At 40.7% G+C, this 19133-nt stretch overlaps 1 protein-coding gene across 1 annotated transcript in view; it reads right to left on the minus strand.

Annotated features, from left to right (window-relative positions):
• Positions 1–8570: 8570 nt before the first annotated feature.
• Positions 8571–19133, minus strand: part of ttyh3a (tweety family member 3a) — a 32567-nt gene continuing 22004 nt past the window's right edge. Inside the window, exons 11-14 of the mRNA XM_084070988.1 lie at positions 17950–18086; positions 16020–16193; positions 15403–15484; positions 8571–11411 (exon numbers count right to left, since the gene is read on the minus strand). Coding sequence (XP_083927114.1) covers positions 11340–11411; positions 15403–15484; positions 16020–16193; positions 17950–18086 — 465 coding nt within the window. The 3' untranslated portion in view covers positions 8571–11339. The remainder of the gene's footprint in view (positions 11412–15402; positions 15485–16019; positions 16194–17949; positions 18087–19133) is intronic.

Genomic DNA, 19133 nt, shown 5'->3' on the forward strand with positions numbered 1-19133 from the left:
TTTATGGCTTTACTCCCAGAGAGACAAAAATGAATAGTCACTAGACCATACCCGGTGAAGGGCGCAGGCGAAAGTAGTTGCAAAGTTGGGGTTAATGCACGTCCTGTCGCGCGGTTATGAAGTGTCTGCTACCCATGTAATGAAAGGCAGTTCCAAGAACTCCCTTATTGAAGATGACATTAATTCAGCCAGCAGTTATGAATGTTATGACTGTTTTGTTTGGTTACCCCTCAACACTTGTATTTGTCTTTTCAGAAACAGAACATAGACCTTTATCTATGGAGTCAGATCAGTCTCAGAATTCTGCAGTTGTATCCAAAACATAATGGGTTGACTCTTTTAAAGAGATAAACCTTTCGTGTTCCCTGTGGGGGGATTCAGGTGTCACAGCAGCAACAGCAGTAAAAGTGAAACACAGGATAGGTAAAGATAAGGATAGAGAGATAACATAAAACCTTTAAAAAATCTGATACATAGTGACTGATACTAGACATCTGCACTGGGTCTGACTGATTAAGCTATGTACATAAATATAAGTATAAATATACAATATACACCTATCAACAGTGAATATGAGATAATATATGCACAGTGTCAACAGTGAGTATCGGGATAATATGTACAATCAACAATGAATATGTGAATATATGAGTGAATATTAGTGTCTCACAAGTTATAATTAACAGGCACTTGTCACTGTTTTTAATGACAGATTAATTGGACCTGTAATTTATTTTTTACATAACATAACACTGGGTAAATCCACCCTCGTTATCATGTCTACCAACGTTGGGAGAAACCCTTTTGATCAGAGCTTGTTAGCCTGCAACTGTTTGTCCAGCCGATACAAAAACAAACACCTAGGTGTGATTTCCTGCACCTCCTAAATGAGGTGGACAGGAATATGTGAAAATTCACAACCCGTTAAGTTTACTGTTTGACTTTGTTTGAATTTTTGACACGAAAGAAAATGGAGGACTAACTGTGTGTGAAATGAAATACCCCGGAGTGGCAAAGTGGGCTGTCGGAAATTAGCTGGAGCTGGTGGATCCTGACACCAGCTCCAGCTGAACAGATCTGAACAGATTTGGTGACACGTGGATGGTGGCTGAAGTAGAGCAACTGACAGAGAGAGAGAGAGAGAGAGAGAGAGAGAGAGAGAGAGAGAGAGAGAGAGAGAGAGAGAGAGAGAGAGATTAAAGAGATGGTGGTGACTTGCACGTTGTCGTCATGACTTTGCCATATTAGCCAGTTTCCAATTAACATTGTCTGCAGGATTAGGAGAGGTAGTGCAATTCTCTGGCCCACTTGGGAGTTCTCTAACAACTGGCATGGGCCTTTAATCCTGTGCTCAAAAGGTTGAGGAATTTACTATAATCCAGATATCATATTTCCTTGCAATGAAAGTGCCTGCTGGACTTCATACGTACTGATACTTTGCAGGTCCTGCTGTGTGCTGTTGTGATCAACCATCTGAATTAACATTGTTCAAATTTGTCAAGCTCTTTATTGGTCAAATTTGAATTTGATTTGTCCACAAATGCGCTATGGTGGATTCATCATCAGGGAATCAACAGTTGCTCTGGTACGTTTTCTGAAATTCTGTAGCTGATATGAGCATTTCTGAAAAATAAATGTATTCAACACAGATAAAATGTATCTTATGCACTTCAGGACACTGTTCAGGAAACCGTTGTGGTTAACAGACTTTCACTATAACGGACAAGCATGTTGGTTCCAATCAGCAGAGACAAAATTAACCCAATCAGATAATTAGATAATTTCTTAAAAATGTGAAATAGGCCACACGTTTCTTTATGCTTTCTAGATAGCTAAAATGGCTGATCTGAAAGATCCTTTAACTTTCTTAAGTGACAAAACAGGCACTGAACGTGTCTGATGAACGTGAGCAAAGTTTGGCTTTAAACCTCATCGCATTAAAATGATCTGACACCTGCTAGTGTGTTGAGTAATGCATAGTCCCTCCTTCAACAGTACAGTCATTAGTCTAACAGCAGAGATCAGTATCAAGATGTATATTGAAATGAAAACTTGAATCCTGGCATTGCACTGGGGACACCAGATTTACAGTATTCACATTCATACTGAGGATGACAAAAGAACAATATATTTAAGTGCTTCAGCATGATATCATTCAAAGGAATAAAGTCATGTCACATATTATGAACTGAAAATGATCTGAAGACTGCTATTAAGTGCTATTTTGGCAATATCTAACACATGCTTACAAAGAAGTTGACTGCGATACTAATGTACAAATACAGATGCAAATAATGTCATGCGCGCGCGCGCACACACACACACACACACACACACACACACACACACACACACACACACACACACACACACACACACACACACACACACACACACACACACACACACACACACACACACACACACACAGTGTCAAAAGTGAGTCATAGCTGCTTTGCATAAATGTAAAACCGGATGCAAATGCATTTGCATATGAACTCTTCATATCCTAGCCCCAGGCAATGGTATCTTATCACTGTAACGGAGCAAAATCTTTCAACCAGCTGCCAGTTAACAGATTTTAAATTACCAACATAACACTAAAAGATGGTTCCATGTCATCATGATGAACCAAAGTTGTAAAAGCAGATAAAAGGGTTGGATTACCCTCGCCTTAGGACAGCCTCTTAATGTCTCCTCTTTTATAACGTCTATTTTTAAAAGCTGAACTGCCGTTAACATCGCTAATATGGAAACATTAATGTTCTGGTATTGAGCTGAGATCATATGGTCCAACGTCTAATGTGGGTTAAATATGGCCGCCGTGGAGATCGTGGTAAACCACTGGATCATGACACAAGCTTTACATAAGAAAATACTTAAAATGACCTTCAAAAGAACAGGAAGGAGAGGGAGACGCTTTGGACAGATGAAAAAAAAAGATTTTGAATAGGGAAGGCTCGGTGCGTCACGGTGAGTGGGAGGAGGGGATTTGTCGAGAAGTTAACTTCCATGAACTGACATGGAGACTTGTTCTGAAATGACTGGTTTTCCACACAGCTGAGGAGTTAAAAGGTAGAGGGGTTGGAGAACAGAGCGACTCCATAAACCCATTCATTGGATGCATGCTGCCTCTGACTGGTGTGTAGGTGACATGCACAAAGGGGGAGCTGGGGTGTGAATAACGTGTGCAATGACACCCAGGATACAGCTGCCTCTCTTTTCAGTCTGACCACAAAGGAGACGAGCAACACGCCCTGCTTCCTTTGACTCCCGTTCCATCTTAAGCATCTGGCAGCATTCCCTACAGAACTGGGGAACAAAAAGTGACTATGGGTCTGCAATCAGTCAGTCCCAGTGCTCACGCAGAAAAGGAGTGGTGTACACTGAACAGGCAGTATCATCGGATACCGAGAGAGGACCCAGTTTCTCCGCCAGAGTATTAAATGTATCATGTATACATTACAATTCGTGTTCATTTAACTCTGAAAGTGTAACTGTACACTTTCAGTGTTAAGTGATCACTCCAGATTTAGTTGTGTAGAAAGCATTAGCTCTCTAGCTGAGCATCTTATGCAGCTGCTTGTGACAGAGGAGATTGAAAGCGGCAGGCGAGGACAACCATAGGCCTATGGTACTTTGTCCTGGCAGAGTGCCTAACCAGACACAGGAAGTGTCTGCAACGGGTCAGAGGGCTCTGCCACCATCTCACCCCGATTCAGCCCTGCACCTCAAAGCATTAGTGACGCATTCCAACAGTCCAACAATAGAGTGGAGGCTAATTCAATTTCCGAGACAGTCTGGTCGTGTGACATTTCATTAGTGTCCCTTCTCTCCCTGAGTCCAGTGTGTTTGTTTAAAAAAAGGATGATTTTGTTTGCTAACTACCTTGTTGCACCATTGTAACAAAAAGCAATGAGACAGATAATCTGATCTAGGATCTAGGACCTGGAGAAGTGGATTACATTACTGCCGAAAGTACCCGTGAAAATAAGAACAAAAAGGAGATTCACTGCACTGTTTTAGAAAATGATTTCACCATTTATATTTAATCCCACATGGCTATCTCAGAATGTGACTCAAAACGACACAGAAGGTAAGATAAGGTGAGATAAAGCTTTACTGTCCCCGAGGGGGAATTTGACTTGCAACAGCAGTAACAGCAGTATAACATTGAAAAATATAAACATACAATAACAGAAACAGAAGGTCCCAGGTTTGATTCCTAGCCCTGGCTATGTGTTGAGGTGTCCATGAGCAAGACACTTAACCCCTAACTGCTCCCCCCCGAGCGCTCATCGGAACCATCTGAGCAGCCATCAGCTGGGTGAAGCTGAAAACGGAATTTCCCCTGTGGGATTAACTAGGTCTCCCCTCCCTCCTTCAATATAGACATACATACACAGTACACACTTAGAAACAGCTATACAGTTAGCACCCATATCACCCATATCACTGTTGTTGGTCATTGTCACAGAACCATCAGAAGAATCAATCAGGAAGAAAGAAATACAGTCTACCTATTTTGTTCAAGTAGCTGACCTCATATCTGTTAGCGTGACCTTTAGGGTGGTAAAACCTCCAACCTGAGGTCATTTCTCCTCTTCAGTATTACTATGTAGTTCATGTGATAATAAAGTTGAACGGCATCTCTTTCCATGAGTCCATTCCAACACTCTCATTCCAACACCCCCATAGTCCCCCTTTCGGAAAAAAATAAAAGGCAGACTGTGTATGGGCAGCAGCTGGCTGATGGCACACAGGAAGCAGACAGAGCCAGACTTCTGGCCTGCTGGTGACACTGACCTCTTGACAGTCCTGTTTTTGACAGCCCATCCCTCCTCCCTCCCCTCACCCTAACTAAAACATTATACAAATGTGAAACAATATACAACATATGAATGGAGCATACTCAGAATACAAAACTATTATAATTGTAATGAATTAATTTTGTACGTTATATATTTAAGCAAGTCATCATGAATCATATATTTGTGTGAGAAAAAATAGAGTTCAATACTGAGTGCTTCATGCTTGATTGCATATGTCCACCAGAGAGACAGCGAAGCTATAATAATATTAAATGTTGTTTTGACTAGTTAAAATCTTTCACTCACTAAACCAGAAATGTTTTACTCTTTTGGTTTCCCATAGTTTGTTTGCTGTGTTATCAGCTGAGCTGGGAATAGCTCAGCTGAACCTGGGCAAAACTGATGAGCTGGATGGCAACGTACAGCTCCAAGTTATGTGACTGAAATGGAATTCCAAATTTCTAGGTATAAATAATGTTGCATGAATTTGAATTTTGAAATTGTTGCACTAAATAGATGTACGTTTTCTGTTCTACGCCGGATTTGAACCTGGGTCTCCTGCACAAGAGCTGAAAGTTTTACCACTGAGCGAACCAGCCTGCATGCTCTGGGGAGAAATTGTTGGCCGGATGGATTTGCACTTCATGTTTTGTTAATAGCTTCACAAAATGACTCGTAAACGACTTTCAAGGTTAATAAATGTGTAGCTTTGTTCTAGCCTGTTGTATGTAGTCTCTCAAGACAGACTTGTCTTGGCTTGGCTCCCACAATTTTCAAATGCTTCCATCTGTACTTCAGAAGCTATGAAAAAATAAATAATTCCCCCCCTTCCCTTTTGCCCTTGCATAAATAACTCCTACTGGAAGCCAAATTAGTCACAGCCTATCCAGCTAGCTGCTTAGCAGAAAGAAGACATTTTATTCTCATTCAAAGATTGTGGAAGGGATAGTCTGGCTTGTCATGCATCCCCCCCCTGCTCTTTCTTGCTCTACGGTACATGGAGCAAGTGTAACCTCAGGATGAATTTGGCATTGGTGTATTAAAGACACATCTAAAGTCCAGTACTGGTCTTGTTGTCTGTAAATACAGATACAGACTAGATATAGATCAAAAAGTGTGACTCCTTACCCTCCTTCAAAACCGCCATAAAAGAGCACCTGTCTGCAATTTGTAACTGGTCCTAGAAAAGTCTCCTTCTACGCTTAACACCTGACTACCCCTCCCAATTATTTTCTGTACATATACGTTTATTGCTACTAGTGTTGATGATTAATTGTATGTCTTTAAATGTCTTGATGCATGAATATACAGGTACACAATGGAAACAATCCCTTAGGGTTTGCTGTGTTATCCTTTTAGCATCATTGTATAATCGTTCCACTGTACTATTTGCAAACTGTAAAGTACTCAATCAATCAATCAATCAATCAATCAATCAATGCATGTACATATGAGCTCCTGTGGAACATACCTATAAATGGTATATGGGCCGTCTGTCATGGGACACTTTCTGGCAGATGTTGAGCAGCTCGGGAGCTGTCTGGTCCGTCTGTGTTGCTATGCAAGGATGTGCATCGCTCCAGGCTCCTGAGGAGACATCAGGGAACAGTCAGTTCAACATTATCAACTGCAGCTCGTACTCATACTAAGGTGACCATATAAAACAAACAAACAAAAAAAACCTGATTGATTCTCATGAAGCCGATGTAAAGTCACAGTGAAAGTGATCATCGAGCATCTTCACCACCACACTATAATTCAAAACGGTTTTGACACCATTTCTGACAACCAACTCACCTGTCACAGCGTGAAAGTCCCTCAGACCTAGCTTTGGATCAAGACTGTCGATCATAGATGTATTTTATCGAGTCTGACCTTTACTTTTGTATAGACCTGCAAGAGTACATTTGGTACCAAACTATTGATCATTTAGCTGGGGACCCACTGGAACCCCCTCAAGGACCCCATGGGCGTCCCCGGACCCCACTTTGAGAACCACTGCTTGAGACGATAGGATAGATAATCTTTTAGCAGCACTGCAATGCACTTATTTGTCAAAGATCATCCATCTGGAAGCAATGTATGACACTACAAAATACACACACACACACACACACACACACACACACACACACACACACACACACACACACACACACACACACACACACACACACACACACACACACACACACACACACACACACACACACACACACACACACACTCATAATTTGCATTGCATGTCAATGTCATCTTGCTCTCTCTGTCCTCTTGCCTATCAAAATACTATTGCACAAATGCCTTCAGAATAAGTTTTGCCTTTCTGCCTTGCATGTCATCACTGTGTGTTTCCATATTACTGACATGAATAATGACGAAGTTTTTAACAAGCCCCTCTACCAGGACACAGCGCCCTCCTCTGGTCGTGCATAGCCACTGTCTGCAGCTTTCCTAATCAAGGTACAGGTGCTATTGTAATACGCTTCCTGGCTTCAGGCATCACACACATATATTTCAATAACGACTACAAAGCTACAGACGACTCTGTCGGTTAAACTAAAGTTACATTACAAACACTACCGGTTGTATAACTGCCAAAGGTGGACAAGCATGTTTTCTCACTTAATTTTCAGTTTGTTATGAGTTGGTTATCCTAATACGTCATGTCAGATAGGCTACAGTACAGACATACAGACACAGGGGAGGCATACGTAAATCCGACATCCCATTTCTCCGACTAGTATACAATCTATATAGACAAGGAAAAGACCATGACTACAACTACAATGTATTCCCCTCAAATCAAATACCAAGATAACCAGCATGTGGTAGGCCCTAGGTAGTAGGATGGTAGACTGGTTTTAATGACTGCATTGCAATTTACCGTGTATAGTTGCAGATGGTACATTATAGGGTTGTTGGCTCTAGTCTCCATCTCTGATACTCCACATGCAGGCAGGACTACAGATGAGTGCAGAAACACAGCAAAGCTCCAGCCCAGAATCCTACACCTCCTCATCATGAGCCACCTGCTGGCCCTCTTGAGTAACTAACCCAACACTGGACATGAATCATAATAATTATCAGTGTTGGGAGAAGTACTCAGATATTTTACTTAAGTAAAAGTAGCAATACCTAAGTATTGGCATCAAAATATACTTAAAGTACCAAAAGTAAAATAACTAAAATGTTTGAGCTTGTGGATTTTCAAAAAGCCTCGTACAAAATAGGACTAAAGTAGTTAATGTAGGTTTTATAATAAATTTATATCTGAAAAAGAGCTTTAATCATGTGAAATGTATATATCTGTAATTGCTATTGCTAAGATTTTTTGTGCATTGAGTGCTCAAAATTGTTTTACATCTTACATTCACACTAGTACTGAGAATAACATTTTGACTGGTGAATGTAATTATGCCTTTACTGGTAACCCATCGTGATTTAAGTTAAAATGGCTTGCTATGAAGGCTATGCCTGCATAGTTTTCATTTAATGCTTTATGTAAAGCACATTGAACTGCCTTGTTGTTGAAATGTGCTATAAAAATACCTTACAGCAAAACACAAATCGAGAGAAAAACAATAGTTCCCTGGTATATGGCAGTAATAACAGCTGGCTGTGAGAGGCAGTTTAATGAAGTCAGTTGAATTGTTGAATCCCTGCATGCAAGATCTACTTGGAAGAATTCTGAAATATTTGTGATTTGTGAATTAACACATATACATGTAATACATGAATTCAAGCAAATCGTGGCAAAACATTTAGGGTTTGTTTAATTTCAAAACACAGCGTTCAAGCTCAACAAACCACAGGTTTCACATGTACAAGATTTTAGTTTTCAGAAAGAAATTATATAAAAACAAGGAATCTACAGTGATTTTCTTTTCTCCAAAAAACAAAAACAAATAACAAAAACCAATCAAAGATTAAAACTACTCACCATATCCACATGAATGAAACAATAAATTGTGCTTGCTACAGATTCTATAATGCAATAAAAAACTAAAAGCAAATCCATGGGAAAAAAAAACGAAATTATAAAGAAATTAAAGTTTACTTTTTCAACAACTTATTTTTCTTGATTTTGCAGTTTATAGTCTGTACAAGTCTTGCATAACAAACAATATGATTACTACTCAAAAACAGTAAGATTGCATTAGTATAATAAACTTTTACAGAGCATAAATGAGTATCATTTCAAAAAAGGTCAGGCTCATTTCCTTGTTTGATTGCTGAGACAATCAAGGGCTGTGAACTTTACAAACAGCTCTTGAGTGAAGACATGTAAAAAAGGGGCCGTGTGTTTGGTGATTGGCACAATCACCTCTCATACTGCTCACGATGCAGAACTAAAGCACAATTTATATATCATGGTAAGACGTTGTCGCTCGCCAATTTTTATTTATTTTTGGTGAGTGACACCTATACAATGTATAAATGAGGCTTTAGAGAAGCCAGTTCAAACAGCAGTCAGTAGTACGAAGATTTCACTCCACATCTGAAGGATCGTCATGCTTCATATGACAAGTTAAGTCGGTGGGTCCCATGAAAGAGAGGAAATAGCAGGAACGAATGCCATTCACATTCGCCTCCACTATCCCTGGGGTTAAAGCATACTCACACGATCCATTGGTTTTTGTATAAATCTAAATGCTAGAACACATTTGTGAGATACTATATTGCGAAAGCATATACTTTTTCCTTTTCTTTGAAAATCAGACGCCGTGACATGCATAATCTTAAACAAACAGATGAAATTTGCATTGAGATTCCTGTAGGAAATGGCTGATGTAAGCAACCCGCAACAGGACAGCAAGAACTTAAAAAAAAAAAAACATTGGAGTCAGTAGAGCAGAGAGACTGGCCTCTTCTCTGCTCTGTTTAGACCTGAGGCCCTGCAAACAAATCCACTCATCACTTTACAAAAGAACATGGAAACAACCACAACAGATCTGGCAAAAAAAAAGGTCATTGAAAGTAATTATCCTAGAGTCTCTAATAATGTTGCAAATGACAAGTAAATATATTCCTTATCCTTCTGTGCTCCAGAATCTCCGACATTAGAAGCCAGTCGTCAGTGGGCGATGGAACAGCTTGTGCTTCCAGTAGCAGAAAACGGTTCTCCTGTGACAAGTATTTTTCCCCCGAAAAGAGCACAGAAGTCAGGAAACTTGGTTCATTGTGGTCTCGGATGATCAAAGTTATGAAAATCGGTAGCCTACGGTGCAAATTGTGAGACGAGCAACTGCAATTCCACTGTGCAGCTCATCCTTGTTGATGCGAGATCATCCATGAATAGTCAAGTTCACAGCTTCAAAGCACTCTCCTCACTTCAACTTCTATTAGTCATTTGTGGAATAGTGGCTTATCAATCCATTGTATATATACATAATTAAAAAAAAGAAAAAAGCCACAGGGGGTCACCATCCCAAAAGGAAAAGATCTATAATTTTCCAATCACATATACAGTATGTGCAATGCTGCAGACAGCTGGTCCAAACATTTTAAGACAAATGCAGAAACAAGCCAACATGTAACCATGTTGTGCATGCTTTAATAAGTTGCCATTTGACTCCTGGTGTCATCAGGAGGAAACCTGGTTGACTTGTAAACTGGAGTAAACACAGTTCCCTATTGTTAACTTTAATTGAAAAGGAGCGTGTTCCCCACAAATAAAGGAGGTGCTGAGATGTGACACTGGTAAAAGTGTTAAACCAACAGTACTCCAGTGGTCCAATTTTGAAACTATTTTGTTGACAGGGTTCCTTGAGGACTTACTGGTACAACTAGATTGTGGGGTAGGGCAGTAGGTTTCTTCCATAGTTGTGAATAAGGCATTTCTCACACTGCCCCACAGAAGTGAGAGTATACTACAATACTTTAAGTATTTAACAAAATCGGAACCAGTAGTAGTAGTAAATCATTGTTAGTCATTGAACACTTCCACAATCATCATCATCACAGCAATGCCTAGTTAGATGTGATTTCACAAATTTAATGATACATTAAAAAAAACACATTTCAAGGAAACAAATGTTGGAAAAAAGGAATGCCAAGTTAAAACAAAAATATGCAATTCCAGGCATATCACAGAGTTAGATAAAAACAAATAATTGATTTCATTGCCATGCAACCAGCACCAGATACAAGTTTGTGGTAAACGTCAACTTTTGATTGCAGATAATAGTTAAGTAATGTATAACTGAGGGAGTCCCAACAAAAGACTCGTTGGGGGAAAAGAAATAAGCAAACAAACAAAACAAAACAATCCTCTTTTTTGCACACATTTTGTTGAATAAAATCTGAAAGATCTCCGAAGTCTTTTTTAGTAATCCTTCATCCAGCCTGCACAATGACGTGCAGTATTTGGTTCTATGATGTTGAAGGTGTAAAGCCAGTGGTTACGTACAGTACATCGCTGCCTGATTGACTGAATGAAGAAATGAATGAATCACTTGGGAGGAGCTTGGCAGCTGAGGGGCTTCACATTGGTCCGTAAGGTGGGAGGAACAGGTCCAGTGTTGTCTAGCGTGCTGGGGAGGTGTTTGCATCTGGTGGGCTGTTGGCCAGGTACTTAACCCTCATGCTGTTGGTGTACTGTAGAAGGATATGGAATAACAAACAAATTAGCAACTTGCATCTTATCCAGTGGTTCTCAAACGTTTTAATTTCAAGGACCTCTATAACTAAGGGTGAGCAAATGGGGTAAGGGTCCACATTTGCTTCCATATGCACACCACACCCTCAGTTAGACCTGTAAGAGTCCATTTGGAACCCCCTCAAGGAACCCTGGACCTCACTTTGAGAGCCACTGATCTAATCAATATCAATCTGAACAGATCTTCAGAGAGTAAAGTGAAAATATTACATTGATTTCTAACATACACAAGATACTACTGTACTTGTAGGACTTTCTTCCAAATATGCGATTGCAATAATATACAGTTCAGCACGATCCAATGATAAAACTGTCAACATTGCAAAGAGAATATTCAAACAATTACATTTCTAAATGTTATACTTCGGCTATTAAAAAATAGCCAATTTACAAGCACGCCTCGTGTCACATTGTGTATGTATGCTGTGTGCTTGTAGATGATCTATAAAAAAATATATATATACACGTATATCTATTTTCGAAAACCTTTGAATGCCCAAAGTAGGGACTCCAGGATTAATGAGGTTAAAGCACAACTTTGCAGATTCCAGCGCCTTAAGAGCGCGCTCTCAAGACAAAGAATGCATTGCGAAGAGCTATGATCAGACGTCGACTAGGATTTATGTTAACAATCGGCAAAGTTGCCTTTTGACTCCTGGTGCCATCAGGAGGAAACCTGGTTGACTTGAAAATATCAAAAGAAGCAGGGTGGAGGAGATGGGCTATATGCTACTAGGTTCTACAGATCACAGTGCCAGGTCAGGTGTTAATTAAAATGCATTTAACTCCAAGTACAGATATCTATAGAGACTATAAATACATCATGTAGAAAACACAGAGAGAGGAGGATTTATTTTTTGGCAGATGAATGAAATTCCAAACAAAGTGCTCTTTGGTATAGGGGTGATGAAGTCAAAGAAGGAAAAAGGATACCGACCAGGGCATTAGCCATAATAATAAAGGCTTTTGAATTGGTTCCACAAGAGTTTCTTGGTCGCTATTCTTTTTTATAAATAGATCATAGTATTTAAATCAAGCAAAGGAGAACTTCAGAGAACAAATCTTTCTATATTAATATATGGAAGATCAATGATAAGAAATAATGAAAAAGAAACATTTTCAGTGGAGATTACAGTATTTCAATTGTGCAAACTTCCATGCAGAGTGGCGGGGCCAAACATTCATTGCCATTTCAGAAGCACCCATGCATGCAAAACAAACAATGCAAGCACAAAATGTTTGCCTTTTTATGATGACACTAAGCTGGAATCATTTTTATTTTAGTTGTTGCAATGCAACATTTTGGTTGGTTGAGCTGCTGCAAGAAGACGCGTTCGCTGAAGCAACACGGCTTACCTTGGACATAAATATGTCTTGAATGTTTTGTATTGGAATTGTACAGGAGATAGGACCATCATAAAGCAGTGATGATGAACCATAATGACTCACGGGTCCTCAGGCTACATGGGGGCCCACAGTATTAATGTCAACATCAATGCATGTTTTAACCACTTAAACTCGATATACGTCAGTTAACCGGAGTGCCCCAGGGGTCTGTACTACTATACTCTTAACTGTACTATAACTGTACACTAAATATTTTTGCTGAATGTTTGACCCAGAACAGGGGCGCTAGGGTTCATGTGGTTAAGGGGCATATCATATCATATCTCCTATCAGAACGTTTTATGAGGCCCAGAATTCCTGGCAGGGGATACAATTTTGTATTAATTGTAATGTACATGCTTGATCTAGAACAGTTCATCTTCCAACATTACAATATAAAAAAATAAATCACCTTTGAATTTTCTATGGAAGTCAAAGAATGGTTTATTAATCAGGCTATATGACAACCATCTATAATCACGAACAGTGGGTTATGTTATTCTGCCGGGATCCAGCACAAAAACCTTTTGTAATAGTATATGTACAAATAGATTTAAACTACAGATTGTAGTGTAGTGTAGTTTTTAAGAACAATAGGTTGACCTCTACATGCATGTTCCTGTAAACAGATTAGTGGCCTCCTGAACTCCTTTTAGTCAACTTCCATTTTCAATCCTGTACCTTTATTCTATTGTTGTATTAGTCCTGTGTGTGGTTGACACCAAGTCAAACTCCTTGTTTGTGACATACTTGGTGAAATAACAGGCTAAAAGGATTCTTTCACACTCTGGACACGCAATGTCACTTGCAACCCCCACCAATTCAAGTTAAAGACAATCCACAGGGACTATAGCCAAAGTTCAGCTTGAGGGCTTCCCGGTACTGAGGTTGAATTGTTTGTGCGCTCAAGGGCCATGGTCACGCCTCAGGGCAGATGTTCATATGTTCCTCCTAAAAAGTTGTGGTGAGGGACAATCCCTGATTTATACTTGGTTGCATCCCAGTGTCGCGCACAGAAAATAGCAGATTTACTGGCTTGCGGATCAACCGTTTTCAGTACAGCAGGACACAGATGTGAAACTAAGTACAAGTCAGGGCTTCAGGGAAACATGCAGCCCAGGGCCACAGGGAACACACATCAGGTGGCACACTAGCAAGGGTCAAGACACAGTGAGAGACCCAACAGACTCTGGTTGTATGTGGACAGGAGGGTGAGTGGAGCTGGGGTCTTGGGGAGCGGCACAGTACACAGGGAGGAGGAGGCCAGCAAGTGGAGGTGTTGCAGGCATGTTTAGTACCTGTTCGCACAGCGGATGAGGCTACCAAAACGATCTTGAACTCTTCGAGGGCTTTAATTGCCAGCCGAGACGGCTGTCACTGTCCATGGGAGTCAAATACAACTGGATGGGTGTGCAAGAGAAAGAGAACAACGACAAGAGAAGAGTATGTAGAGAAGATACACAGAGCGGCGTCTCTGTCCCCGGCGGACGCACAGAGATACCAGGGAAGGGAAAGGGGGCGCAGTCTCCAGAGGGGCTCAGGCAAGGTTTGGTGTCAGGGAACAGTCAGTGTTATGGTTGAGGTCCATTCACAACACACAGCCTATTAAAACACTTACGGAAATGCTTTAACCTAGGAAAATCTTTTAACGCATCAGGCTGAAGAAACACACAACACCGCCAAAAAAAAGGTTTCCAAATTGGTCCACAGCAGTTAATCAACTACATGACCAATAAATTAAAATATTGTTAGGGTAGATTGTTATTTAACCACTTAAGCCCTATTTTCTGATTAACATATAGTATGATGGTGTCGTGCTGCATAAATAGCCCATCTACAAGCTCACAACGTGTTGCGATGCGTTGCGAGCTCGTTTCTATTTTTGCTTTTAGTTTTGACATATTGCCTAAAATAGGGATGCCAGGTTGTAAGCGGTTAAACATGTTCCAGTGAAAATGCTTAAGAATGAATGTAACGATGTATTGTGGTTACTGATAACATTTGGATGTTCATTGTTTTTATCAGTTTTAAGAAAGACAGCAACAACTGGGGATATGGGGTGCATGTTATACACTATAAATGTCACTGATCCCTCTGCTTAACTAAAGTTAAGCAGCATTATTTGAACCACTAAATATTTTACCAGAGAAAATCTTTCCTGAAGGCTGAAGTTGACGAGAACGTTTCTGACACATTAACCACTAACGCCCTATATAATTCGCTGTAGGCCGAATAGTGAAAAGAATGTATCTCCAAGCCCACAACGCGCAATGATGTGACGTGTTGTGTGACCTTGTAGATCTGCCATTCTGGCTATTTTCTTTTAAAAGTGTGACCATTTTAGAATTGTTGAAATTACAATTGTTTTGCCTACAATAATGACATGCCTAAATGAAGGCCACCAGGTTGAAAGTGGCTAGATGTGTGCTGTGATGTGGAGTGCAGGGCTGTGTTTCACTATAATCCTCCCCACAGAAAGTCTTCCAAATGACCCTGAGGTGTTCCGTTCAGCAAGACATGTTTTCCTGGGAGCGCTTCACTTACCGAGGGGGGAGGGGACTCTCTCTCTTGCACTATCAGAGGGGTGTTCTCACAGCGTGGGTTCTGGAAGTTGGCGTTCTGACTCCTGTGGGTTAAAATGTACATGTCAGTACACGGCATGGAGGCGAAAGGCGCAAATCCCTCATCCAGCTCACCTAAACGCCTCATAATCATATACACCCAGGCATGAATTTACAGTTATTAAGCATTGTATACGGTCAATTGCTAAGCCACAGTTCCCATCATATCAATGCTGTACCATCCAAAAATGGCAGTGTAACCCCCCCACCCCCCATTAGTGTTCCTAATCCTGATGTTCATTCATAAGGCTGGTGGCTTTGGTTTTCAAAGGCCCCTGCAGCTGGACAGCGACAGCTGCATGTGTCAGCCACTACTCCACTACTCTATGAGAGAACCCAACTCCTCTCTGGGGACTCTTAAATAGTGACTGAAGTACAGCGCTCCATCACTTGGCGTCTCACATTCCTCGTCTCCGGAAAGCCCAACTCGGAGTCCAACCGAGACAGTGGCAAGAAAACGGATCATCTCACACTTCCAAGTCTTTCACATAGTGCCGCTAGTCTCTGAGCGGGTTTTGGTTTGGAGATGCTGTGACTTACATGTACTCCGTGACCGGGGCGTTGCTGACGGTGTGCGCTGCAGCAGGGATGCTGGTCTCGCTGCCATAGCTGCTGCCACAGCTGTACATGCTGGGCATGTGGACCCGGTAAAGGTTGTCATGGTTCTGTCTGCCTCCGTGGGCAAGGGACTCGTCCTCGCTGTCCTCCTCATTCCTGCAAAACCCCACACACACAAAAGCTGCAACGTCAGACACCACCACCAGGGGGACCCCCACTCACATAAGAGCTGCACAATGATGATGATGATGATAATAATAATAATAATAATAATAACAGCAACAATATCACATGGTGTCGTTTTGTGCTTATTCGTGGTTGTATTCAGTTTCATCACTACCCAAAGGATGAATAAAAGTTCTATGCGTTTTGAGAAGGGGATATGCAATGTTTCCACGGTGCTTTACCATTTAAATACTACTGTATATACTTCATTGACTAGGGTCTGCCAGGGATCTATACACAGTCCCCTCCTTTTTCCCTCTACACCACATCCGTTTGCTGAAAATAGCAGGTCTACAAGCTCAAAACTGCCGTTGTTGCAGAATGTGCGCCTGTTATGAGATGCCCACAATAGAGATGGTAGGGTTCATTTGGTTAATGCAAAGGGAACGAAGAATGTAAAAATAGCCTCATATTCATGTAATTTCTTCAGTGTCCACAAGAAAATGTAAATGCCCCAATTGTGCCACTTCACAGTGCATGCATTGGTTCACTTTGAGGTACAGCTTGTGCTTGAGGGCCAAGCACAAGCTGTACTCTGATGATTGAGATGGGGCCAATGAAATTGTATGAAGCACTGTGACATTAAGAAAGACGAGATAACGATAATGCAAATAACAAAGGCTATAAAAGCCTAGTGCAACCCATGGTGCAATGAGCCTGACATCAAGGAGGCTGTCTCCCTCTAGTGTTCAGGACACCCCCGGGTGTTTCCCAGCATAACTAACCGATGACATCATAGAATTGCATTCACTGCAGCATAAAGCACATTTACCACGCTGTTCAAAGGAAAATCCGACTTTTGATGTTAAGGCTATAATTCATAAACTATAGATATGACACTGATCTTTAACATTAGGAAAAATCTCTACAATAACCTACTATCAGAGGCTGTAAATCCATTTGGGGTTGAACATCATTTGTTAGCACTGATTGCTGATTGTAATTTAAACATAATTTTTCAATGTATACACTTTCAGAGTTAAAATGACACTCAGGATGTTACTGTGTAGTGTTGAGTAGTAAGGGGCATTTGCTCCTTTGCTTGATGACAGGAAACTCTAGCTGAGATGAAGTTGAGAGGAACATGGCCCAGCGGTTAGGAGTGCTTGTGTTAATTACACAGGGCAGTTGAGCTGTTGTGCCTGTGAACCACTTTCCTCACAGCCATTCCACTAATCTTATCTGCCGTCAATGGGAGAAGTAAATCGGATAGATTTCATCTAAGTATTGCACAAAGTGACACCGGTTCAGGCAACGGCTGCAATAGATTCAGGGCAGCTTTTCACTATTAAGGGGGCCTAACAGGAAGCAATCTATTTGAGGACGCAGCTGGAGTCTCCTGGCTATGTCCCAGTGGTAAACTCAGCCAGTCTCCCAAGAAAAAAAAAGCTAGTTTTAAGGCTGCTAGATGCATTTCTCAAGTACGGAATAACATCTTTGTGATACCATCTGTTTCACCATCTCCGCTGTCCTTTTTCCATGTCATGTAAACAAAGAACAGTTACATGGGAAATTATATAATTATAAAATATGATACATAATTGTTTGACAGGCTCATTTAGTTGAATTACTTCCGAATTATTTCTCAATGTGTGCAAACCGACTAAACATAAACGCAGCTCAAAAGTGGCTGAGTGGATCCTCCTGTGTATTATGATGACAGTCCCAGGTAGAAGGTGTCACTTACCTCTTGGCATGCCAAGTGTGGGGCACGCCGCAGACAATGGAGCTGAACATCAGAGCGGTGATGAAGGAGAACAGGACCAGATAGATAAGACCCTCCAGACCATCATAGCACAGGCCTGTCATGGCTTGGACATAATCCTGCAACATTGAGGGGGTTGCACATACTTAAGTCATACGAAGGCAGTGTTGTGTTCTATTTTTTTTCGGAAGGTATACGCTACGATACGATGCGCGTGGTCGTAGGTATACGCTCTCGCGTTTTCAATGGATGAAACAGTTTTTGAAGGTATACGGTAGCGCCGAAAAAAAATCTCAAGGTATACGCCGTACACAGCATCTGACGGTAGAACACACCACTGTACGAAGGTGTCCCTCGCCAAAAATAGCAGATCTACAAGCTCACATAGCTTGTTAATCTACTATTTTCGGGTACGATGGAATATGAAACGGGTATTACACAGAATTGTATTGATTACAATTAATTGATAGAATAATCTATATTTAAAACGATGTATTTCTCATGGAAAGCACTCAGACTAGAAATAGGCAGGTTCCATCAAAAACAATTCCAAAGAAAACCAGGACTTGGTAGCCATATTAAATATTTTAGCCACAGGGGTTTCTGCACCAGAAACCCTTGGGGGGGGTTTTATTTTTTCTAGCATATACTGCTGAACAGCAAAAAAGTATAATGGAGCTCTCCACAATGAGCCTATTAGGGCTGCAACTATCGATTATTTTCTTAGTCACAATCCTTTCGCTTACTTATTTTTTCTTTTAATTTTCAACAAATTCATTCAACGAATCGATTAACTACTTAAGCGCTATTTTATACTTCGTTTCACAATAGTGAAAAAATCAGATCTAGCTTATAGATAAGATATTTTTTATTTTAAAAGTTTTTTTAATTCTTAGAATTCTTTGGCCTATAATGACATGCTCTAAATAGGGATCGATTATTTTACTAAATGATATGATTCTTTTTTTTAAATAATCGATTAAACTGATTCGTACGATTAACTGTTTCACCCGTAGAGATGTTGAAATGAGCTCAAGGTATAAGATTGAGAAGAAAACAATGCTTGCCACAGTGTGCACATTGCCTCTCTCTGCACTGCTGAGACCAAAACACATCCAGTAGGCTGCTGCAATTCTTATGCAATAATTAATGAGCTCTAGCGTAGC

The sequence above is a fragment of the Gymnoscopelus microlampas genome (genome assembly GCF_963454915.1).
Source record: "Gymnoscopelus microlampas genome assembly, chromosome: 11".
Taxonomy (NCBI): Eukaryota; Metazoa; Chordata; class Actinopteri; order Myctophiformes; family Myctophidae; genus Gymnoscopelus; species Gymnoscopelus microlampas.